The sequence below is a fragment of the Corvus hawaiiensis genome, chromosome 4 (genome assembly GCF_020740725.1).
Source record: "Corvus hawaiiensis isolate bCorHaw1 chromosome 4, bCorHaw1.pri.cur, whole genome shotgun sequence".
NCBI classification, from domain to species: domain Eukaryota; kingdom Metazoa; phylum Chordata; class Aves; order Passeriformes; family Corvidae; genus Corvus; species Corvus hawaiiensis.
This window is the reverse complement of record NC_063216.1, coordinates 39,795,773-39,822,001: the sequence shown is the minus strand read 5'-3', so window position 1 is coordinate 39,822,001 and position 26,229 is coordinate 39,795,773. Positions and strand designations below refer to the sequence as shown.

General features: G+C 37.3%; 1 protein-coding gene across 6 annotated transcripts in view; it reads left to right on the top strand.

The window, feature by feature from the left end:
* The window catches only part of ACSS3 (acyl-CoA synthetase short chain family member 3), a 75,109-nt gene extending 48,880 nt beyond the window's left edge, over nucleotides 1–26,229 (top strand). For 5 of the 6 annotated variants that reach the window (XM_048302577.1, XM_048302579.1, XM_048302578.1 and 2 more), the window contains 7 exons: nucleotides 9,803–9,898; nucleotides 12,522–12,585; nucleotides 18,885–18,966; nucleotides 19,951–20,073; nucleotides 24,815–24,914; nucleotides 24,998–25,173; nucleotides 25,447–26,229. In XM_048302577.1, coding sequence (XP_048158534.1) covers nucleotides 9,803–9,898; nucleotides 12,522–12,585; nucleotides 18,885–18,966; nucleotides 19,951–20,073; nucleotides 24,815–24,914; nucleotides 24,998–25,173; nucleotides 25,447–25,512 — 707 coding nt within the window. In that variant the 3' untranslated portion in view covers nucleotides 25,513–26,229. Of the gene's footprint in view, nucleotides 1–9,802; nucleotides 9,899–12,521; nucleotides 12,586–18,884; nucleotides 18,967–19,950; nucleotides 20,074–24,814; nucleotides 24,915–24,997; nucleotides 25,174–25,446 lie in introns of those variants that run through there. The other variant, XM_048302581.1, reaches the window with a different exon arrangement.

Genomic DNA, 26,229 nt, shown 5'->3' with positions numbered 1-26,229 from the left:
ATGCTTTTTAAAGACATGTACATCCTGTCAAGACTAGGATCATATTTTTTTAGTGAAAGCTGATAACCTGCAAACAGTTCTACAGAAGTGGGAATTACTCAGCAGAAACTTCTGCTGCTCTACAGCCCTGATTTACTGAGTCCCCTGAGCATTATTTACTGGATAACTGAATTTTTAACAGGCATGCATGAAATTTGTCATGTCTCCACGTGGAGGCTTGCATTCTGTCCTTCAAGGGTATGAAAATTATCGATTGTTTCAGCTGTTGTTTGCTGTTTAGTAATCACATGTGGACTGTGTATCATTAGTAACAGTAGCTCATCATTCCTTCAATGTCATCTTAGGACATTCTTGGACATGAAAGAAGGTATGTCTGGGGTATATACATACTCTCTGGGGCATTTTTGGTTTGAATGAATCATTACAGTTTCACAGGTTTATTGCGGCATTCAGTGCTGTTCACTGTCTTCCACATTTCATAAAGTCTGTTTTCTCCAGAAATTTTTTTCGTTTGAGGGTTGTTTCAGATGTGCGTTTCACATGGCTTTCAGTTGTCCTATGCATTTTCAGTTGTCCTGGCCCTTGATGCTGGTCCAGGAGTGTTGGGGCTTGGAAAAAAAAAAAAAAAGATGTATTTTTATATTAATTTATGGAAATTATTGCAATTTGAGCATGGTTAAGTCAGTAAATGGATTAGGTCCTTCTAGAAAAAAAAAAGCATGCATCTCTGTACTTCACATTTCTGTGAAGGTTCTCTCTTCCTCATGGCTATACTGTTTTTTCCCCACTGGTCAGCTCCTTCTCCGTGTTGTTAAATTCATTATCAGCTGTGCCACTGCTAGTCTGCCTGATTTGTGCTGATATTTTCTAATTTAGTACTGATAGAAAGTGTGTATTAAGCTTTTCTGTTCCCATTTGACTTCATTTTCTCAGTGCTTATTAAAATTTTCTGATTGTCTTTCCACATGCAGTCAGGGACATACATTAATATGGATGAAGCATAAATGTTTTCCTCCTTAACATCTCATTGGTATGGTTTATATGATTGAAAATAAAAGAACTGTAAAGCAGTCTTAACTTATGGAGTTGAGCCATGAGCAATATTTAGTGTGCACTGAATAGGCAAATGAAGATGAGGGGGACACATTTAGGAATGGATATGTTAAAATAGAATAGTGCAGTCTCATCTCTCTGAAGGAGATGAGCTGTGACAGCACCTCCAGTTTGTATGAGCGTGAAGATGTTACAGGTTGTTGATGTCTTTCTTGTCACATGGCAACCGCTTTTTTATGTTGCTCAAAGAATTAAGTCCTCATTAATGTAAAGAAGATGATTTTAGAACAGTAAAGCTAACAGTAATCTTCATGGATCTAGTGCATGGAAGGGAAGAACCTTTGCAGAATTGAGGGCTGCTCGGTGAGGGTAGAAAGCGACTGCTTCTAAGATACTAGACCCTGATAAAGATACTTGAATTGCACAGCAGTAATTCTACCTGTCTTTTCCATGTTGGCAATATTACTGTGCATACAATGTATTAAGATTCCTCAAAGCAATTAAACAGTAAACAATTAGCACTGAGATGTATAATTACTTTTTATATTCTCCATTTATCTTTTAGTATTTCATCATGTATCAGTTGTGATGTCACAGTAGGATGAAAATAATTTGAATTTTACTTTGTCTGAAAATAAAATTCTATACATTGCCTGACTTAATGCATCTTTAAACATGTCATCTGACATCTTCCCAATATAACCAAAAAGCTTTCTATTCTCTAATCTTGGCTGTTTTGCTATGGGCAACTTATAAGATGTACATTATAATAGACCATTTGGAGGCAATGGACCGTGGTGTACTTACAAAACGAATGCATGAAATTCTGGTGCTTTATTACTGGCTTGCCAGTTAGTGATAACCAATTATTTTCTGCTTTGGTTTTAATATTTGTCATGGTCCGCAAACCTTTAACTAAACTAGTTGGACCTTCCTTGCAGTTACATTTTGTACATTTATTCTGGAGATTTCATTTGAATGTGCTTTGAAATCTTCAAATATCTATATATAATTGTATATATGTAATACCAAACCCCACAGTTTGTAAGTACATTCTGTGGTTGGATACTTGTGAAAGTGAGCCTTGGATGAATTTTAATGGATTTGGGAGTTGATTTTGTTTTCAAATAAGTGAATTGAATAGAACTGTTATATGAGAAGTATTTGGCCTTCACAAGTGTAGTATGTATTCATGATAATAGATGCATTATGACTACATGTGCTTTAAAGCATTTAGAAAATACTGAAAGAATTCCTGGTTTCTCTTCCGACCTTCAGTTCTAAGAATAAGCATGAAAATTCAGGCACTTCCAGAAAATATGTTACTTTATAAACAAAATGGATTTCTGTTTTGAGAAATGGACTTCATGTCTTCAAATACCTTTAGCTTATTTTGTTATCTTTTTTTACCTCATACGTCCGTACATTTGCAAGAAATGAGGGAAACATCCTCCTTCTGGATAGCTGTATATAGCTGTTGGTGGACACATATTAGTATCGCTCCTCAGTCAGGTTAATAGTAACATCACAATTCCTAGATTGTGCAAGCAAGCTTGAAGCTGTCCTTCTCAGTGCTGTATGTGCGTAAGAATATGGGAAGGCTTGCCCAGTTATTTAAATATGCATATGCTTTAATTCATGCAACACTGAATATAATGCAGTATTTCCTTTTAAACTTTAAAAATGGTGTCCCAGCTGAGGTGGGAGTCATTCTTTGATACTGTTGCAGGTTAATACAAAGTTAAACCAATAGAGTAACTACATAGATGAGCTTTCAGAATGCTGTTTGTCACTAAAGCTCTGTTTGAGATAAATGGCCTGCCTTATGAAAGCACTCAAATGTGTACCTGTGTTGTATTTGGCATTTAAAATGCAAAGTGATACCCTAAGCCATGAATTAGACTAAATGGACAAATTGATTGGGCAGGAGGAAACACTTGGGGTACTATTCCTGTTTTAAATGAAACATACTGGAATAAATAGCTCGGAGGTGGTGGAGACTAAGTGGGTGTGTGATCTGTGAATGATCTAAGCTTCTATAAGGGCAAATCCCCAGTGAAAGAGGGAGTGGAGCAGCCTTCATCTCTGGCACTGCCTTTGTACCCCTGCTCTTAGGCCAGTCAACTCCTTGCGTAAATGTGGGGAAAAAGGAAGATGGGAATATACAGCCAAGGTGTGGAAGGATAATGAGACCACATTTATTTTTACAGTTATCTTCACTGATACACAATAAATTAGCTCAAGTCAACTGTACAGTGTCCAGTTGTGCATGTTAATTACAAAATCATCCTTCTTTATATAATGGGTAATGAAAATGAATATGGCTGTCACATCATTGTCTGTTTTACTGTTGTCTGTACTGTTTTTCAGTAACCTCTTTCTGTGCTGTGTGCTGTATGGCCCTGTTGTTTATTGAGCACTCTTGCTGCTATTGTACAATAAAGAATGTAGAGAATGAGGAGAGCTTCAAGTACAAATACTGAACAGCAAATAGTCCTAACCAGAAAAAAAGGCAAATTTTTGTGCAGCGTACAGGTCATATTGTACAGCTGTATCTGTACTGAAGAGTGTGTTTAATTAATTGTATTTCGAGTTTCCCTAGTCACTTTAAAAAAAATGGATGGGGACATTCAGAATATAATTATCATAGCTCTGAAAGGAATTTTCACTAGTCTTTACTCTTAGAATGTGGTAAAAATCATGGCATAGCAATATATACTAACAATGTATATGCAGCAGTGCTGTGGATTTTTGTGGCAGCATCACACTTCACATTGTATTGGGACATCGTATTAGGACAGCATCCAAACTGTCCTTATCTGTGCCCTTTAGTGCCCTGGGATAATAGTGGCCAGGTGTCATCTCCTTGTTTCAGTGTTGATGGATAATTAGCATCAGATTGTTTGTACTTAAATACCCAGCATTAGCTATGTGTGCTTGGTCTTTTTACACATTAATAATATAACGTGTCATGCACCATCCTGGCGTAGATCTCTTCCAGGGAAGCAGTGAAGAAAGCAGCTTGGCAAAATTAGGCAATGGATACTTCTGAGGCCTTGCTGAAGGCATGGCTGAGCTGTACTGTACAGAGGCTAAAGCAATTATCTGAAATTTTCTTCCAACGTCAGTAAGCATAAGACCAAACTGGTGCTTGGGCTGCCAACCGGCAGTATGACTATCTAAACACAGTTTGTCAGGGTTAACAGTGCAAAATCCAAGCTGTGAGTGAGGCTACTTACTGCTACTCATTTAGAGACTTAGAAGCTTGCTGAAGGATGAAGGAAATGAGGTCTGTATGAATACTTGATGATCTGACCCCTGAATCTTCAGGACACTGCCAGTGCATACTATTTCAGTGATGTGTTAGGTTTGGTTTTGTTTTAAGGAAGCAGTATGGTATACTGTGATGCAGACTTTGAGTCCTGTAATTCATCTGGTACTGTGGTTTTCTGTTCCAGGATGCCCAGTAGTTGTTGCCATACTAGAAAGCATTTTGCTGTAACTTTATTGGGTTCTTCATTCACCCTTTCTCGCATAATTAAAATGAACACTGTGTGGAGGGAGCATATGGAAGGAGTCTCTTCAGAAGTACACTCTTGCAATGTGCATGGATTTACAATGAGTTCCTGCCTAAGATTTCCTCCTTCACAGATGCTCCTTTCCATTTTATCAGTGCAGTTTTCTGCTGTAGTAATTCCTTTAATTCCCCACAACAAAAGTGACACCTTGCTGGAAAAATGGCTCAAAACAGCACAGCCACAGTGAGAATTTTGTGTATTATATTTATTGCATTCATTAATATGTTATTGTATGACAGTTGCTCATTTTTCTTCTTTCCTTCTCCTTTTGTATGCTTTTGGTGTTTCTCCATTGCATCCTAAGAAATTCAAAGCAGGCAGCTTTACATTACCCATTTAGCACAGCCAAAGCTCAAATATTAATGTCAAAATACAGTGTGTTTTGCCTAAGTATTTCCTACCAAAATAGCCAATATTTCAGCAGCATGGCAGTCTATTATGTTGAGGAACATGAGACACAGTATAGAAATTATAATGTATCAGGAATGTAAGTGGCAGAGAGTAAGTAAGTGGTAGATTTTCATCTTAAAAGTCCTGAGTTATTTCAAACTTGACTGTGAATGAGCAAGACAGTTTTGAGCTCAAGTTACTAGCTGTTGCTTTGCATAATTTGGCAAAGCGCAGCTTCTGCAAGTCAGGCACATGGGTAGGTGGAAGCCTTCTGATGAATAAAGTCAGACATACACTTACAGACCCCTGTAGCTACTCATAGGAGAGTGCACTTTTCCCGTCTGCATCAGCAGCACCTTCTCTGGCATAAGAATTGTTTTCCAAGGTGCAAATGCAGAAAAGTGCATGTATCAGGTTACTCACTAGCTGTCCAGTTTATTCTGGATATTTCAATAATACTGAAATAGCTTTTTAATATTATCACTCGCTTACTGGTAGAGTGGGACAAAACAAAGAAGGTCACATCTGTGATTATTGAGGACTATTTCTTTACTTTAGCCCTTACCCTGAAAGGAAGAAGCATAAGGAGGGACTTGGGACAGTTGAACAGCCTTGATTTTAGGGCCATCTCTCAGTAACTCTGTCTTCTCTGTCTCAGTGAAGTGCTTTTCATTATTCTCAGAGGTACACCATATTTTCATTATAACTCAGAGCAGATGTTGAATACATTTACCAGACTAGTTGTGAAACATTGTTTTTCCAGTATAGAACACTGCTCTTTTAAATAGCTGTTTCATTGTCACATTTTAAGGTGTTATGCAGAAAGGAAATTGGTTTTATGATCTGGTTGTGAAAAGCCTTCCACAGCTGGAGGGTGAGCTAACTTGGTAGCATAGTGAGTGGACAGTTAATGCCCAAATGTTTGCAAAAGAGACTGTAAGACAGACCTACTGTTCTGTTCCTTATTAAAAATATGGAAGTTCCTAAAGTCTTCAGCATTGGAAATCCGTCTAGGTGCTGTGCATTAATTTCAGAGAATCTGCAACTATAAACAAACGAGTGTCAGGTAAGGGGTGTCTGTTCCTCTATGCAGAAACCTGATTTCAGGGATAGGTGGAATACAATGAACACTTGACAAGTGTTATCCTTCTTCAGACTGTTACTGTTTCAGCTTTTCAGACCTGAATCTTGTAACCTGCACCTAGATCCTGACTTGAATTGTAAAGAAACCAGCCTTAATTGAAACCAAAGGTTCATAAGCAACTTTATTTATTGGAAATCTATAATCAAGGGCCACACAGTACTTGTATTACACATAATTGTTAAGGAAAATATCTCTTTTGTACTTAAAATCCTGTGTTCTTCTGAACAGTGATGATTTCTTTTCAGGAGGATTTTGAATTGAATTCCCCTTTCAACTCAGACTATTTTCTCAGTGATAAAAAATGCTGTCCTAGAAAGAGGCTGTTATTTCCTAGTAGGTTTTGGAAATTGATATTTCAATTCAGCATCCTGTTTGAAAGATACATGTTGATTTCCCAAGAAATGTGCAGCACAAAGCTTCATGTTGTCCTTTGACAGTACTCCTTTGTGATCCTACATTGTAAGGGAATCTTTAGCATTCAGGAATGCTTAACCTAACACAAAGATCAGATGCTTTTGAGATTCCCTCTCTGAATTAATATCTGATCCAAGTACCAAAAATTCCCTATTTTTTTCATATATATATAAAGTCTTACTGGCCTATGGGAACTGAATGTAGAGCTTAGAGAGAACAGCACTTAGTAAATACGAAAATGATATATCCATTGATAATTGAAAAGACAATAGAAGAAAGAGCAACAATTGGAAAGACCTTTTCACAAAGTTTCAGAACTTGTGATTCTTCAGAATAAATGGAATTTCATTCAGGCTTAGTCACTCTTGTCCAAAAAGCAGGTACAAATACAGACAAGTTAGTAAGATGAAGTTTCTTTTCAAGCTTCTGTTGATTTCATTAGCAGTAGAGTCAAGCGAACCCAAACTAATTTTCAGAAATTCTTCCTCTCCCCTTAGGGTCTTTAGATTTAGACTCTTGATGAGAAATGTTTGTCAATTCCCAGTCCACACCTGTGTTACTGGTACATCAGGCTAACAGGGGTGCTGTTCCCTGTCTCTGAGTAGCAAACCTAATCCCTATGTTTTGGTGACAGAAGAATATTGTTCTTGCCTGATCTGTTGCAATATGTTTTGTAGTTCTCGCTGTGCAATATGTAAAGCAACATGTATACCATGCTACTGCTTCCTCTCTTAACACAGTCAAAAAAGAAACTGTCTATTCTACTGTCATTCCCAATTCACTGTTCTTTCTGTTCCAAGTAACAGAGGAAAATTCTTCAGTATAAATACTGTACAGAAAATGAAGCTCCAAAACTGTTGAATACATTGTGTTTTTCTGCAACTTCTGAGGGTGACCACGGATGGGGTATGGTAGATCATTTTGATATTGTGTCACCACTGTAACTGTAGCTTGCGTGTTCTGTGTGTTAGAAGAAAAGATTCCCCCATGACTGTGCAGGGAATTTGCATTATGTAGAAGAAGGAACAGAGAAAGATTGGGAAACAACAAAGCAAACTTTTTAGCTGGTCTTTATTAGCATGGAGAGTTGATAATTTTTAATTCTGTGTCCCACAGCTGTATTTAGGCCCTAGCTTGGCTGTGCTGCTAATGCTAGACTTGCAGCTACTTACTAACATGTACTGTAAAAGCACTACAAGAGTCTGTAAGATTGTTTTTGTTCTTGTTCTTGCTTCTTTGAGCTTTTGAATAGTCACATAATCTCTGAAGTGGCAGATGAATGCTATGGAGGTTGAAAAAATTCACAGCAAAAATTACTCTTAATTTCCTAATGCAAGCATACTGAAAATAGGTTTAAGCATACTGATCAGATATACATACAGAGCTGGAGACAAACCTGCTTTGTTGGCTGGCAGTTGAGGGTGGAATGGACTATGAATTCCAGGCTGAATGACCTGAGACTTGGGTCATCTTCAGAATGGTAAAGCTCTGTTTTTAAAGTAAAGTCTCATCCTGTGTTCCTGCTAGTATCTAAAACCACCTACACTTTGTTTTCTGTGGCTCAGATACAGCAGCATTTCAAAGTAATTTCTGCAGATTGTTTCCTTAAAGGGGAGGAGTGTAGAGCAACTGGGCTTTTTTCGGTCTTAAACTCTCTGTTATGTGACTTGATAGTTTTTATTCTTCTTCTATAATAACAGCTCTGGTAGCATAAAAGTGTTATGTGAAATTAAATATCTTAAGAAAGAGAGGAAGGTGAGGAGGAAAGGATTTCTAGCTGCCTAACTGTGGGGATAATTAGGAAGGTGTCAGCATTACTGGAAAGCATTGATGACAACTTTCTGACACAACTAGTGGAGGATCCCATGAGGAGTGGTATGCTCCTCAGCCTTACACAAACAAACAGGGAATGCCTTGTTGAAGATATAAAGGTTGAGGGCAGCCTTGGCTGCAGTGACCATTGTGGAATTCAATAGTGAGCAAGGAGGAAACAGGGCAGCAAGACAGTAATTAATCATGGACTTCAGGAGAGCTAACTTTAGCCTCTAAGGATCTTCTTGGAAGAATCCTGTGGGAAAAGATCCTGCAATGAAGAGGGTTCCAAGAGAGCTGATTGATATTCAAGCATCACTTCCTTCAGGCTCAAGAATGATGCATCCTGATGAGCAAGAAATCAGGCAAAGGGGGAAGAGACCTGTGTGGATGAATAAAGAACTCCTGTCATTACTCAAGTGTGACCAGGAAGTACACAGGAGATTGAAGCAGGATCAGGCCACTTGGAATGAATATAGAGAGATTGTCAGAGTAAGTAAAAATGAGACAAGAAAGCTAAACAAAGACAAGTGCTGGATTCTGCACCTGGGATGAGGCAATCCTGGATGTACAGACTGTGGAATAAGAGGCTGGAGAGGAGCCCCATGGAAAGGGACCTGGGAGTCCTGGTCTATGGCAAGTTGAACATGAGCCAGCAGTGCCCTGGCAGCCAGGAAGGGTCCTGGGGGGCATCAGGCACAGCATCGCCAGCCAGGCAAGGGAGGGGATTGTCCCGCTCTGCTCTGCACTCAGGCAGCCTCACCTTGAGTGCTGGGGGCAGTTTTGGGTGCCACAATAGAAGAAAGATAAAGCTATCTTTCTTTTGAAAGTGTCCCAAAAACGGGCTACAAAGATGGTGAAGGGGAAGCCATATGAGGAGCAGCTGAGGTCACTTGGTCTGTTCAGCCTGGAGGAGACTGAGGTGAGACCTCATTGTGGTCTTCAACTTCCTCACAGGGGGAAGTGGAGGAGCAGGTACCAATCTCTTCTCTCTCGTGACCAGTGACAGGATTCAAAGGAATGGCATGAAGCTGAGCCAAGGGAGGTTTAGGTTGGGGATGAAGAGAAGGTTCTTCACCCAGAGGGTGGTTGGGTGCTAGAACAGGTTCCACAGGGTAGCAGTCACAGCACCAAGCCTGACAGAGTTCAAGAAGTGTTTGAACAATGCTCTCAGTCACATGGTGTGATTCTTGGGGTGTCCTGTGCAGGGCCAGGAGTTGGACTTGGATGATACCTGTGGGTCCCTTCCAACTCAGCATATTCCATGATTCTGTGAATTCTAAATCTTCCATTGTCTAGGAATTTTATTTTTTTTACTTTGATGTGCTGAGCATCAAAAAACTTAGAACTAATAAATACTGAATGGAACTAAAACCAACCTTAACTGACAATATGTGTGTTCTCTTAATAGAATCTGGTTCTGCAATTACTGCTTCCTGCATTGGTTTGGGAAACTCTACAACACCTCCACTCGGACAGGCAGGAAAACCAGTGCCAGGATATAATGGTAAGACTATGCTAAAAATGTTACTAGGACATTGCTTATATTTCTGAGTAAGTGCTCCTTAATTGTCGTGCCTTGTAGCAAAATAAAATTACAGTCTTACTAACTTATTTTCCTCCTTCCTGCTTTTTGTGTGTTGTGGAATGTGACTGTGAATAAAAAAATTCAGTTATCTTCAAGAAAATTGATCAACTGCTTCTGCCTTTATTATATGAAAATGCTAGCACGTACTTTGACACATTACTTGTCTACACTTCTGCATGCACTTCTACACTTTTATACAATTTGAGAGAGATGTTAAGCAAACTATCAGTACCTGTGGAGCATTTTTATTTCCAGTCAGGAGAAACAGTAGGCTATGGACCAACATGAAAAGCTCATTGACAACATGACAACACTCATTGTGTGGAAGATGCATGTAGGGGTGCAGCCACAGAATGAAGAGTGCAAAAGTATTTTGAAACCTGGGAACCCTGATTTTAACACAGTTTTCAAGAATTACTTGAAGTCTGAAAAATAATTACATTAAAGATCAAGTGGTTTTCAGAAAAAGTTCTCACATCATTGCTCAGAAAGATCTAAGCTGTTATTTTCTTTAAATACTTGTAAGTGGTAGTGAGCATTAAAAAAAAACAAGCACTGAACATTTTTAGCAGCTCTTGGTTTTGGCATTTACAGTTATGACATGAAGATGAGCAATAGCTTAAAAACAACATTAAAACAATGCCATGAAGTTTCTTTAGAGTTCTTATAAGTAGGAAAGAATGGATGTAATTGCATCACACATGTTATCAGATGATAGTCAGGACTAGGAAGAAATATGAGTAGCAGGAGTATAAAAATTTCTGATGAATATTTTGGAACATTAGGACTAGTGTAAGTAAAGAACTTCTTCAAAGAGAATGATGGAAATAGCATACCTTATAAAGGAAACAAAAAATGAGCACTGAAATTCACTAAAGATTTATGGAATAACTTTACCTCTTCCAGTCTTTGACCAAATATATCCTGTAATGCAGCTATTCATAAACTAGTGATTTTTTAAAATTACTCTATATTGGCCACTGTCTTGCCGTCATCCACTTCTGTTTGATGTTGTTTTCCTTCTGTTACTGTATTTATTAGAGGAGATCCTTATGTCAGTTAGAAGATCGATACTGTGGTTTTAGTTTATACATGCAACTCTTAATGGTTAGTAAAGACATGCTGCAATATAAATAAAAAGTTGCAAGATCTACTTTTTTTTTTAAACACATACAAATTATTTCCTATTACATATTGCTAAAAAGAGACAAATTTGTTGTTGATTTTTAAGAACAAAGGGAATGTGAGTTATGATATCAAAGTGCAGTGGCACAAATTGCATTTAAAAGTGAGTCAGGATACTATATTAATTTCTAGGTCTGTTGCCTTAAATCAGAGATTATACTGGGCTTTCCCCTTGATCTACTTGAACCTTTGCAGATAATTTCAGTGCATTTTCAGACTGAAGCAGGTCCCACATTTTGAAGAAATGAATCAGTTCTTCCGTAATTCAGGAGTGAGCAGCATATCATCTCACTTCCCCAAATTTTCCTACATTGAAATATGCTGCTTGCAAGGAGAAGACTGATTACTGGGATTGGTACCTTGATGAAACAGTTACAGTAAACTGATTAGATTTTACTTTAATATCATAAAAGTAGGAGAGAAAACATTGACAGCTACACAGACAGGTGTTTGTAAAACTGGCCTTGTGTACCTGCTTGTGTCTGTGTGCTGAGCCATTGCTTTCAGCAGGCTCTTTGATTACTTTAAAATTACCATCATCTTTGAAGGAGTAGCTTCAGCCTGAAGTAGTCATTTACAGATGTTGACATTCTTTGAAGAGATAGGATATGATATTACTCGTATGAGTCTTAGCAGAGTTTTAGTCAGAAGTCTGTCATCCACTTTTCCCCCTTTCCTCTGGAACTTTGTAATACAGAATGTAAGATTATTTGTAATTCAGATTATTATTCAGATTCAGCTGAACATTGCTTTCTTTGCTTGGGCAGGCTTCAAAAAAGCATGTAATCCTTATCAGCCCAGTCTGTCAAAATCTTCCCTCCCTGTTTTTCTATGGTTCAATTGCTTCACCTTAGGTAATTTCATTTTCATAGGCCAAGCTGGTACCTGTCATTCCTTTCTTATGCCCACACCTTGAGATGGAATGGATGGTTTTAGTAGCTTAATTTCCCAGATAACTGCACAAAAGAGGCTATTTCAGATGATTTCCTCAGAAATCTCAGTATCAGGATATGATGCTTTCACTGAAGGTGGTGGACCAGTGTCATCCAGGGAAAGGCTTCATGCAGTATGAAGGTTTCTTTTACTTTTTAGTTCTGTGTTTTTCCCTTTTGGGACTTTGTGCTATTTCTGCCTTCAAAGCATGAGTATTATTTAAGACTTTTTGTACTTCAGGCTGAATGTTAATAAAGTCATGAGATTATCCAGTTTGGCACTCCCAAATTACTTAACTCCTTTTGTTGCTTGGTGCATTGCCATTCTGAAGTGAGATGTAAGTTGATATCCATAAAGAAAGACACTTTCCTCCACCTGAAAATGCACTACTAAACTTTCCTTCCTATATTATTTTTTTTTGCAGTCATGATTCTAGATGAAAATAAGAAGCCAGTGAAGGCAAAGACTTTGGGAAATATTGTGGTAAAGTAAGAAAAATAAATATCTTACTGTTAAAAGAAACTTCTTACATGGGTTGATTGTCTTTTGGCTAAAGTTTATATAAAAAGCAGAATAATTGAAGTAATGAGGATTGAAAAGCATGTCTGTCTCTGATACCGATACCAAACTGCCAGAATGTTTTATGTCCATTAATGTTGAAAAATTGCAGATGAAATTGTGTGAGTGAATGAGTGTGGATTGCTTAGGTTTTTTTCTTAGACTACAGCAAAGGTTACCATTTTCTGAATTACCAGAGTGTTGGCACAGGATGATGCCTTCCTCTTGTGTTGTACAAGCAAGATACCGAATCATTCCCTTCACTATTTTATCTTTCAATTTAGTGAAATGGTACAGCAGTACAAATTGACATACTTTGGCTTACAGGTGTGATGCTGCCTCTTCTTTCACTGTCTCCTAATCCCAATTAATGCACATTATTTGGGGGAGAACATGTATTTTTTGCTCTCTGTAAAAAAAAGCTAGATGTCTCTGTGTGTGCTTTGCATGAAAGAGTGTTCATTTGTAGCAGTACTTGGACAAAATACATGCAGGAAAGGACTCCAGAAAAAAAAATATATCAAAACCCCCTGTTTGCATCATATAGGTGATTTTAGTAACGTTTTCCAGAGTCCTGTCAGATGAGTTCCATAAACTTCAATATTCTTTTTGAAAGTACACCTTTCTCAGCACATTTCCTTAGATAAAATGCCTCTTTTTAGATCACTCTGTGAACATCAGTTACATGTATCTTGCCTGTTGCCTTCTCACTGTTGCCAGAACCTTTCCTTACTCGTGTAACATTCTATAGGCTACTGCTCTTTACAGCCCATGCCAGCTCTGTATTCTGGATGTTTTACAGGCTTTTAGGCAAATGGCATTTTCTTCAAACAGTTTTGTTTCCTCAGAGAGAGACACCTGCTTTGTGATGAATGTGGTAGCTGTAGCTACCTCTTTTTTCAGTTGCAGAAAATAACTTCAGCTCTGAACACTTTCTAACTGCCAGCAAATACAAGTCCCAAAGGAAATTATTCATCCATTTCTTCTGTGGTAGATTTTGGAGAGCTCTGGTAGCTCAGAGTCTTCACTTCTTGCTTAGATGAATGAAAGGAAATACAAAGAGTAGCATTAACCTTGAGTGAACTGAAAATCTGTCAAAAGCTGAAGCACTGGGATGGATGTAGCAATTTGGATGAATTGTTAGTGCAGTTAGCTGAGGACTGCAGAGCTGGCTGAGGCACACGAGCTGGGGGCGAGAGACAGGAGCTGCAGGCGCTGCAGCTGCAGACATGCAGTGCTAACTGTAGGTGGGCTGGCGCAGTGCTTGCGTGGGAGGTGGAGTTGCTGAGGTGGGGAGGCTTTTTACTCAGCTCTACTACTGATCTAATGTAACTAGACCACTGAAAGATGCCATCTACTAAATCCTGCCTGGGCCATTGTGGAGACTAAAGTAGTATCACATTAAGTTATTGTACTGTGTAATGCAGATATGTGTTTTCAGGATGAAGTCTATACCCTGCCTCATTCTCAGCATCTTTGGCTAAGTCACCAGGACACAGAGGTGTAGGTTTGAGTGCTCACATGGTCTCCCCTGACTCAGCAGACTCATATTTGGGCATAGTTTTCTTGTGACATATGAATGAGAGTGACCTGAGTGCTGGAATCCAAGTGGTATGAAAACTTGTGGTGTATAATTCATCCAAGATTAGTAAAACAGTAACTTTTTCAAGGCCAGGAAATACTCAATAAACAAAAATAAAGGCCAAAATAATCTCTGAGAGATGGCTGTTTAATCTAGCATAAGGAAATTGGAAGCTGAAGCTAGATGCATTCAGATGAAAAATAAAGCACTGTTTTAGCAGTGAAAGTATTAAGACATTGGAATAAATTCTTGGGAGTATGGTGGTTTACTTTGACATTTTTAAGTCTAATCTAACCTAGATTTCTATTTTAACCAAAAGTTGTTGATTGAGGCATGGATTTAGTAGATGGCATCTTTCAGCCTGTGTTATATGGAAGGTCAGTTTAAATAAAGAACGTGTGCAAAAAATTTATCTTCCTTCTACATGTTTATCAGCTTTGTCTTTTCCCTTTCCACATAAAACAGTAAGAAGGTCTTCCAGTGTGAGAGCAATTCTGGCTGAGTACATGTAAATACCATTTAAACTTTCCTTACTTTGAAATTTTTCCAAGCACTTTCACTAGTTTTTGATGGCTTTTTCTCTTTTCCCACTAAAGCAAAATCCAAGTGAGATCAACTACTTTTATGACACCTTTCAGCTAACAGAAGTAGTATTTCATACAGATTGATGAATGTTCAAGATCTTCTACTATTCTCTACACTTTTTCCTGTGTTTTTGTTCCTAGAGTCTGAAAAAGCTTCCAGATGCCTTTCAAACTTGCAATCAAAAATTTTTATGAGTGATGTTTATGCCCAGCACTACATAAACTCTTGAGTAATAATTATAGCTGCCAGTCAAGATGATTTTGTTCCATTCAGAAGCCCAAACTCATTTAACAGTGGCTTATATTTGCTTTTACTGGCTGTAATGAACAGCCTCTGAGTATCATTGTCGACCATAAAATAAAAGGATATATTTTCTGAATTCCAGCAAGGTAACGTCTCCAATCATTTTTTACCTTCATTTCAGAAATCTGCTTTTCTGTGCAAATTCTCTTTTGAATTCTCTGTCTATAATTGCTTGGTTCCATTAACAAGGAATCTTACACCATTTTGATGAGTGGCATTCTGAAAGGATGTGATCTGTAGGAGTCAGATTTCTTGGGCTAAGGTAAAGGTGGGCTGTTCTGTGAAAAATAACCACCATTGTATGAAAAATAAATGAACTGTGAAACAATACTTATAAAAACAAATAATGATTGTAATTTAAAATTCTCTACCAGAAAGCAGTTACTGTTAAACTACTTCGGGTTTTTTGTGGTGCTGTCAAGCTGATTCATCTTAGTCTTTCCAATTTATAATGAAATTACCTGGTTATCTTTGTAAAATGTGACCAGAATGAATCTTTGTTAAATGAACCCATGTGATTTAAATCGTTAATTTACACAGTTTTCCTGGTTTTTCTGATGCTGTTTTAAATGTATTCAATCTTTAAATGAGAAATAGGCCTGGGTCTGTATTCTTGTACTTCAACAAATTTAATCTTAATTTCACTGGAGTAAATGGAGAATAGCATAATTTGTACTGCTGTTATTGTGCTGGTGAGAGAGAAAGTTAAAAGACAGCTAGGGAAATACAATAAATATGTCCCAAAGGGAAACCAAGCAAAGCAACTTCTTTGTACATTGTGAAAATGATGATGAAGGAACCTACTTCCTCCTGTCTTGTTCTTCTGTGATCCTGTCCCTTGTGAAAGGAAAGTAGGACCATCTGTGGAGAAATCATGCTTACTTATGCATACCCCGCATTTTTGGTCAATATATCCTCTTAGTAAAAATAGCTCCTAAAGTTCTTGAGTATCAACTCAGTTTTTGGACAAAGAGGCAACATTTTTTAAATACTGAGTTATTGTGGGTGTGTGTTACATTTTCTAGGGCAAAAAGACCCAAATCAAACGTCTCAAAGTGTTTGGTTTCTTTTTTTAATGGAGTGGTTGAGAAAAGCAAGAGATGTTTGTTTTCAGATTGCTGTTATTTTCGGACTGTCTCATTTTATCTTTTCTGGCTCCTTGCATGTAATTATGATCCAGTTCTGCTTCCTTTGGTATTTATGGCAGCATTCCCACTGACAGCAGTGGTTTGGAGGTATATTTGGATCTGGACATTTTAATTCTGATATCCTGACAAAATTTCAATATGCATAATTATATTCTGGCAAGATGAGTTCTACCTTTATTAATTTGCATTTGCACAGAACCTAGAAATTCTACTTGGTCATGATGCCAAGAACTCTGCTTTTATCAAAGATTCACATGTGCCCATTGCTCTGGAATTACTGTGCCTGAAAGACTAACATGGAAGAGGGCATTTACTTTTTGCTTAGTGAATGGGGTCCTAACTGTAATAGTCTTTCACAGAAAGCCATGGAAGCACATTTTCAGATGTTGTCTGTATTCTGCTATGATATGTGCTGTAGAGATACCTGTGATAGCCACTAGTTAAGCAGTTTGCTTTCCACAGGCTCACGAAATATGCTGTGTGGATGTATTTATCAGTACAATTTTCCTAAAAGAAACAAACAAACAAGCAAAAAACCCCCACCAAACTAGAACATGAGACACCCCTGGTCTCCCCATCTGAAAAAAAAAAAAAATCCAAACAAGGACAAGAAAACCAAATAGTGAAAGTGAGGATTGTATTTTTGATGATATGTTCCACACTTCTATGTTTAGATTTCTAAACAATGACAGAAAGGAAAATGCTTTTCTAATTTCAGCAATAAAACTGTTTCTTTCTATTCAGTGACTAACTGCAAAGTACTGAATAGAGCTGTGGGGAAATTAAGGACTTTATCAATATGAATTGTTCTTTCTCTCCCATCACAAAGATGTTTCAGTCTGCTAAATAAATTTAAGGTGAAAAATTTGCAATGACTTGAGGCTGTTATGAATTGCTATGCTATTAGCAACCAGGCAACAGCAATAGTAACTGCCATTCTCTGGTGGCTTTTCTTGAATCTAAACAAGAGATTTTTTTTCTTTTAAACTCATGCATACACAAACACTAGGATCAATATATTGTTTTCTAATCTTTCTTTCTAAGGCAAACACTCCATGGGTCATGTTTTTATATCACAGAGATTTTACTAAGCTTGAAAGGCTTAAAATAGGGCAGTGATTTTCTTCCAGATGGGCAGAAGCCAACCTGCCCTCCTGAACCCTGGGTGACTACTTGGGAAGTGTCTTGGCATTTCTGGCCATACCTTAACCGTACTTTCAAGGAACATCATTTACGGGATGTTTTGAGCCAGAACCCTCAGAGAAAAAGCAGTAATATTTATAGTAGTATATTCTATTATGCTAGCTCAGAATTAAGCTGAAAAAACTTGGTTTGTAAAAAATCAAGAATTCAAATCATTACTGGATGATACGGCCTTTTCAGTGTAGTTTGTACTGTTTTTACCATAGTTAGGATTTTTTTAAAGTGTGTTTATTTATCTATCTATCTATAGATAAGTATTCTTTTTGTAAATGCAATGTTAGAAATGTACATGTGGCACCTGTTCTTGTTACTGACCGTCATAGGAGACTTGTAATGACACGAGAATTGCTATGCTACAGAGAACTGTTCCACTGCTAGAGATGTTGCCTTCTGGTGTGACAGGGATACTATCAGTAGGAAATAAAATACCTCTGGCTAAATATTTGCTAGTTAGCAACGCAGGCATAAGCTAGTAAAATCTATATGGTGCATTTATGATTTTATCGAAATAAATATGTTAGTTTACACAATCATTCTCTCTTTGTTATTAGGGGTAACTTCCTAAAATTTGTGTTGATATGCCTGAATATATATATCTTAGGCAGTTAAAGAAATCTGTGTTTGACCCTGTCAGAGCTTTGAAGAAACAAGCACTCTGTTAGCTGAGGCTTCTGCAGCTTCTCTTCTTCTGACAGATGTGTATGTGAAGTGTCCCTTATTTTCTCATGCCTATATCATTGACTGAAGAAGGGGTGTTTAGTATACATTCAAAACTCAACTAATTGCTAATAAAGCAATCCAGAATCTTGCAGCTTTAAGCACGACTATTTTAGAAAGTTCTATTAGTGAGTTGTATCAATATATTTTCAAAGACCTTATCCAGTATTTCCAATAATATTATCCACAGTTTAAATAGAAAAGCATTTTTATTCAGATTCTCACGATTGAAGTCCTTTGAGTTTTATCTTTTTACAAAAACTGAAGATCTTTGTCTGATAATTTGTCTTTCTATGCAGGTGTGAGTGTGTATGGGTGTTAGAGAAAGAGACACCTATAATAATGCAGTTGTCTGTACCATGGTGTGTATGCACAAATTACTGACAGATGCTTACAGTATATAGTGTTTAATAGACTGAGTATTATTTTACTGAGATGCTTGTATTATATAAAAGATAATTTTATATAATACTTGTATTATATAAAAGTCTGGATACAGTGCAGAGCTATATACATTTGATGACAATAATATATAGCCTTTTTTATCTCTTACCAGCATATTATTAAGCTGAACTGTTTTCTGATTGTGTAGACGATTATTTATCTGAAAACAAAGTGTGAATGGAGAGCATGAGTTGTATTTGTTATATCTGTTTTTCTTACTACTTCTCTCTGCTCTTTTCAATTTAAGGTTGCCTTTGCCTCCTGGAGCATTCTCAGGTCTTTGGGAAAATCAAGAAACTTTCGAGAAGTTGTATTTCCAAAAATTTCCAGTAAGAATTATGAAATCAATTATATAAACTTCTGGTAATGCTTCAGAATTGAATGATAATAGATTTAACCTGGGAAACAGTTTTATCATAAGTTGTCATAATTTAATTGGAGATAACTGATATATGTATATATAATTAAAACCATTTCAAGGTAAATCCTTTTTCATCTATAATTTTTTGTATGCTGTTGGTTTTTTTAACATTTGAAACAGAAGAAATAAACCTTAAGCTTCTGAGCCAAAAAGTCACTTTATATCATTTAATCTAAGATATAAACCTGCAACCTTACACTAGCACAGCTTCAAATACACTCCTCCTGTTGGCATGCAGCCATGCTAGCTTGGTATCAGTCCAAAATTCACACTTGCCCACTGTGCACCTAAATACACTGGAGGCTTTTTGCTGCATTAGTTATGTTTCCTTGTCAGATGAACTATCCAAGGATTGTCTTCCTTCTTTCCTTGTAGAAATAGGTAGATTGGCCCTATACAAATGTTCAGAATGGAAGATTTGGCTCAATGAAAGTAAATGAGTGAATTGGTCACGCAGATTATTTTCCGTGTGCAATTGCATCATGATGACGATGTATGTTTGGATACAGCAAACAGGAGTATCTTTAGGAGCAATTTGACAGCCGTCATTATATTGCAGCAATTCCATTCTGCATGTGTAGATCCGGGCAACATTATTCTCCAAGCTGTCAAGGATCAAAGTAAGCGAAGTTGGAAAAAAGTCAGGGTTTATCTATTGTCTTCTGCTCGGTATTAACAAAGACAACAAAACCTTTCTGGAAAGGGAGCTGCACAGGATAATATGACATAAAATGGTGAAAAATATTACAGGATTAAATCTTTTAAGCACCAAAAGCATATATAATTTGAAACAGATCTATTTTTTTTTGGGGGGGGGGGTGGTGCTCCTTGGTAAATTAAGGAATATTCCTAGTACTCTTTCTGAATTTATTTTGCATTGTGTTGTATTCAGGGATATTATGATACTATGGATGCTGGTTATATGGATGAAGATGGCTATCTATATATCCTGTCTCGAGCTGATGATGTGATCAATGTTGCTGGACACAGAATTTCAGCAGGTGCGATTGAAGAGGTTAGCATTGCCCGACAACAAAATAGAAGAGTGAAAGATGAATAAAGCAAGCTGCGACTGAAAATTCCACAGTTCATCACATCTCAAAATCTCACACAGAAAGATCTCTCGTATTCCTTCTGCTTGTTTTGTTTGCATTGCCATTGGTGCTTTTAACCAAAACATTTCCTGTTTCAGGTTCTTCCTATTAAGATGCTTTCCAGAAACATAACAAATTTAGTGAATAATAAGCAGTTTGTACCATGGGACTGATAAGGCAGGCATAATTTGGTATTTGAAGGTGGAGTTAAGGGGCAGTGTGGTGGCAGTATGGGAAGCATACCTTTTAGCTCTGATAACATATTTATTTGGGAATACATTAAGATAGTGTAGTGTCAGTGTGACATGTAGTTTCACCAGCTGCTGAAGTTACTTAGGAGTAGAAACTTTTTTCCTAAAATACAGTGCTCAGTGTTGGCTGATTTTTTTTTTCAGAGGTTAACAGTTCAGTGCTTTTTCTTGATTGGAAGACTCCACAGTTTTTTGACAGCTGTTTTGTTTCTTATTGTATGAGAAGTGCTAAATGAGCAACGAAAATTTCTGTAAAAAAGCCCTGCTGTTAAATTGAAAGTCATTAACATAATACCCATGCAACTCAAAAAAAGTTGAAAATGTGAAGTTCATGATAGTGTCTGAATTGCCTATGATTGTTCACTCACCTTTCTGGAGTCACTGCGATTGATTGCCAGTTACAAATTTCCCTGATAACATATCAATTACTTATTCAGGGAGTATAGGAAAAGGTGTGCTGTGCATGTACAAGAGAAAAGTACGCTTTTAAGAGCTCTGAATTTAACTGTTCACTGAATCAGAAACTAATCTGTGAATCATTTTTTGGTTTATAATGTCTTTTAGTCTAGTGCCTGTTTTGTTTTTGGAGGCTAGAAAACTTAGAAGAGAATAGAAGAAAATCTGATTACACAGAAGTGAACAAATTCACGTAAACATTAATCCATCAAGGATCGGTCAGCCGGGGAGCTGAAACAGCTGATTGGGTCTATGGAGATATAAAGGTGCTTTCAGTCTGCTTAAACCTCTTTCCCTTAGAAGTAGTTTTTTGTATTGCCTTACTAAAGCACAGCTGGAATCTCATCCCCACCCCTTACTGCTCTACTACTCATGGGCTGAGCTGGGCATTTTCTTTGCTTCAGCCTGAGTCTGAAGCTACAGTAACAAATGATGAATTGAATCACCTCCTCTGCTGTATTACCTTTGGATCCATCGTACTGAGCTCAGTGTCTCTGTTTTTCTCCCTGCTAGTTAGGACTTTCCCCTAGAAACAAATAATGTTTCATCACTGTGACTTTCTAGAACCTTTTCTATTCACCTTTTGAACAAAGCTAAAAATGAAAGTGGTGTTAATGCATGCACAGCAAATTGCTAGTTAAATGGGAAGGTGTTAAGAAGACCACGATTAGCTCCTCAGTAAGATGAGTAAATACAGAATTAGAGGTCCATTGAATCACCATGTAATTGACAGTCACCTTATTGAGCAAGTATGTTATCTACATTTACACTATAGCTGCATTACAAGCTTAACAAGTTTTTCCTTAGTGCTTTGACTAAGTGTTCCAGCTCTGTTATGTTCCAAACAATTAGTTCCTTTGTCTAACATATTTGTTAATACTATTGGAGCTCCGTGTTTGCTGCAATGCAGTAGATGTTACAGTTTACCTGGCCAATCAGTGAATGGTAGCCATTTTGGGAACCTCATCTTGTGTTGATCCATCCCTCTCTTTGGTCTGTAAATCTGTGGTGTCCCTTCTTGCCCCTTCCTGGAAAAAAAAAAAACCTTAATCAAATCTTGACTATCTGAGGCAACAGACTTGAAACTGGGGAATCTCTTTGCCCTGATCATGATGTTTCTGTCTGCTGCCATATTTGCCATCCATCCTTGTGCTCAGTGATACCAGGAAAACCATTTCACTTCCTCAAGTTTTTTATTACTTTTAAACAATTTTTAAATGTCTAGTGCTGTTTCTATTCTTTTCAGTTGTTTTACGAAGTTCGATAATTTTCAAATTAGTATTTACTGATTTCAGTCATTTGAAGTTAGCATTTGAAAAGTCAAAGGCATGTTGATAGAACTTTGGATAGACTGAAGAAAAATACTACAGTAACTGCACTATTCCAGCTAACCGTAAGACTTATGAATAAGTGACAGACTGGAATGACAAAAAAAATCTGGCAACACTTAAGTCTCCACCTTAGGAGTCCTGTTGATGCCTGGTAGGTAATTATAATATTTGATGGTAATGTCAGATTATTGTTGATCTTTTTCCTGTGTTCCTGTGGAAAACAGAATTTACTGTGGTTGTAGACTTAATAGTCTACTTTTCCATAATTCATTGTCTTTTCCTTTCCTGTTTTGGGGTTTTTTTGGTTATATATGTCTATCAGGTTTCTCTGGCCATGTTCAAGAAGTGAGAGCAGGAAAAATGGATATTGATAGCAGGATATGGAATGCATTACTGAGGCTCTGGCCTAGAAGTGACCAAAGTGCATTAAGTGTATATGATGCATTGAAACACTGTAGGGATTTGGACTTGCATAAGATTCATTCCTATATGATTTGTCAGTGTGGATACAATGACTTTTGGACTGCACCTGAATTCAAATGCATTTGTTTACATTCAGCTTTTTGTAGCATGCTCTTCTGCCCTTCTAATTCTGGGATAAACCCAGTGCACTCTTCTATAATTAGCTTGTGCACATCCTATTTAATTCCTGTGAAAAATAATCCAGTTTCAAAAGCTGTGCATAAATGGTCACGCTTCAGTGCTTTGATAGAGCATGCATCTACTGTTAGGTCAGTGTTTTCCATTTGCCTTTTTTCTGGCATGGGACATTTCTAGGAGCATAGTTTGTGAAATGAGTGTAGCTTCTGACAAAGTGTGCTAGAAACACATTGAGCAAATTTATTTTGCTAAAAACTACTTGGTGTATTGAGACAAAGGACACAGACTGCTGGATGCTAGTAAAGCAGCAAGTAAAGCCAGTTTATTACAGAAATTTATTACAGCATTTTTAGTTCTCTAAGTTTGGGACAAATTCCTCTACTTAGACTTCCTTTGCCCCCATTCCCATAGCAGCACTATCAAGTCCTTGCAGACACCCCGTTGCACCAATGGTGACCTCATCCGCATCATCTTTACGCCAAAGTGGTCAGGTTGTGGTGTCCTCTTCATTCTGTCTTTGCTTCCTATTTCTTGCCTTGAGTTGTATGTGTCGCACAGTTTCTACTGAACCAAGGCTAGAAGATCTGCACAGCTATCAGCTTCCGTTGCTGTCTGGCTCCTGACAATGTGTGTTGTACTGACCATGACGCATGGAGCCAATTTCTTCTTCCTGTGTTGACTATAAAGCCTAAGGATGATGAAATCTGTTTTGAATGTGGGTTGTCATAGACCCTTTGAATTGTTCCTTCTCCCATCAATTTCATAGGTCATACAAGAGCCTCCCTTTTGTTAATTGGAACAGCAGGGATTAGCTTTCTATTCTTTAAAGGTTTTTTTTTCCTGTCTTCTCTGTGCTTTTTCTGTCTTTCTCATTTTCACACCATTGTATGAGTAGCCAATGCAAATGTGGTATTCCTACTTAATAAAAACAACCAAAAAGTGGCTTTATTCCTAAAACTTAGTCATCCCATTGCCTTTGATTTTGACAACAGAGTGCATGAAGTTCAGTTATTAGCAAGCGCATAGCCCTTGTGTGCACAGATAAATTAAAAAGCACAATCACATTATGTGGCTTCTGTGTCAGGGTCAGGTTAGGTCCTCTTTGTGGTCGAGTCCAGAGGACTGAAAAGTGCTGAAAGCACTGTTGACAGCAAAATACCCCAAAGTGCACTGGAAAGAGCCAGTTACTTTGGAAGAGGATTCACAACTGCTGGCATCTTAAGGCCAGCTTTGTCTGAGATTTGGTGACATACATCTTGGTATGTACTGAGACATCCTGGTGACTGTTTTCCAGGATGTGAGTATCTCAGCTGGCTAATTGGAAGGAAAAGAGCATCTCTTACTTTTTTTTACCTAAAAGAGTTTGAGATATTTTATCAATGTGATGTTGTGTAAACATGTTGTAGGAAGGAGGGAGCCTCTGGTTTAATTCCTTTTTTTGTCTCAGGAAGCTGAGACCTAATGTTTCCAAGAGAGTGAGCTGAGCTAGGCTGGCTGCAACCTGAAGCTTGGCATGTATTTGGCCTTGGTTGAAACTATGCTTTTATAGCAGCAAAGGACAATAAAATAAGAGTCAGAGAGAACGAACCAATACAACTTTATAATTCTTTATATAAATAGGAGTGCTTCTGTGGTTTTGGTCCTTACTCCATGCATTTAAGTCCCATGTTACTCATAATGTTAGACAAATGTTGTTTGTTCCAGCAAAGGTCTCACTAACAAAACCAAAGACGTGATACTCTTACAAAGCTGTAAGGAAATTACCTGTGGTTTGTTCAGTATTTCTATTTTGTGCTGCCAAAGTTTTTATTTCTTCTGTTAGTTTGAAAAACATGCGTGAGTATATATGGAAGTATATACACGTGTACATCTTGAACACATGTAATTGGAATCCTGAGGTGTAGCATCCTCTTGCTGTCAAAATGTAAGAAAAAGCCTATGTTTTATGTTTCTGACTATGCCATTTTTTTCACTGAAACGTTATCTATTATTAGTTCAGTTCAGTTTTCTTTTCTATCCCCCAGTGTATTCTCTTCCATCCTGCTGTTGCAGACTGTGCTGTTGTGGGCCAGGAGGATCCTTTAAAAGGACATGTTCCATTTGCACTGTGTGTACTGAGACAAGGTACTGAGAGCTCACTGATAACTGATATCACTAACACTTGCAAAAGTCTCAGAAGAGATAAAGGATTTTACCTTCTTCACTAGGTATTAAGACACAAGAGGGTAAGATTTTGGAAGAGATTGTTGAACGAGTTCGGACCAACATTGGTCCAGTAGCGGCTTTCCAGAAGGGGATGTTTGTGACACAGCTACCTAAAACACGCTCTGGCAAAATTCCACGTTCTGCTCTTTCTGCACTTGTCAGTGGAAAGCCATACAAGGTAAGTTGGAGATGTTTGCTTCAATGAATTAGGCACAATGCACATCCAAAGGCACAACATGGTGGTTTTGATTCTCTTGACTGTTCTGCAACTGGTCTGTAACTTCAGGTAGTATTTTATGTTTTATTTCTATCATAGATTATCCGAAAGATTTTCTTGTTTCAGAGCTTTACAGATACCTTTTTCTTGATTGCTTTTGAAGTACAAATTTAGAAGAATCTCTGAATGGAATTCTTATCTACTATCACATGCTTCTGTATTCTTCCTTTTCAGATAACACCAACCATTGAAGATGCTAGTGTGTTTAAACACATTGAAGAACTGCTAAAGAAAAATTAAATGGGGCAATACATAATAACAAGCATTTCAGTTATTCAAGTATACAAAGAAGCTTTTTTTTTGTTAAGAATACCACATTTTAAAAACAAGTGATGATTTGGGACTAAATATTTTTACGGCAGTAACATTACTGTGTTCGTTACCGTCTTGCTGCAGCCACTGACACATATTAAAGTCTCTGCATGCTGTCAATATATGCTGGTTATTAAGATGGCTAAGAATTGCAAATAGAATTCATACATTTCTGTAGTCTTAAAGAGAAGGAGTCATTGGATTATCCATCTTATATGGTGTCATGTAAGCTTACATTTCAGTCTGTTATTTTATAATGTGACCAGTAACTTGAGTTTAGCTAAAGCAGCTTACAAAAGGTAAGTCATGAACAGAGGACAGCAAAAACTAGGAATTCAATTGTGAAAATTGTTGCCGACATAAATTGTTCTTGTAAATTATAAGTATTTGTCTTTCAGATTTTTCTAAAATTAAAAATTTCAAGATTAGTTCTCTTGATTCCAGTTTCTTTTTTTTCCTAAATCTTTCTGCTATAAGTCAGATTCCTGTAATTTTTTTTTTTTACTCAATAACTTTCTGAAGAGTCTTTTTTGTAAAATGATAAATAATTTCTGGCTTTCAAATCTCTGAAAATCTTGATTTGTCCACAGTAATATTCAGAAAAACCCATGTATGTTAAATAAAGACAGGCATTTACCCTTTGCA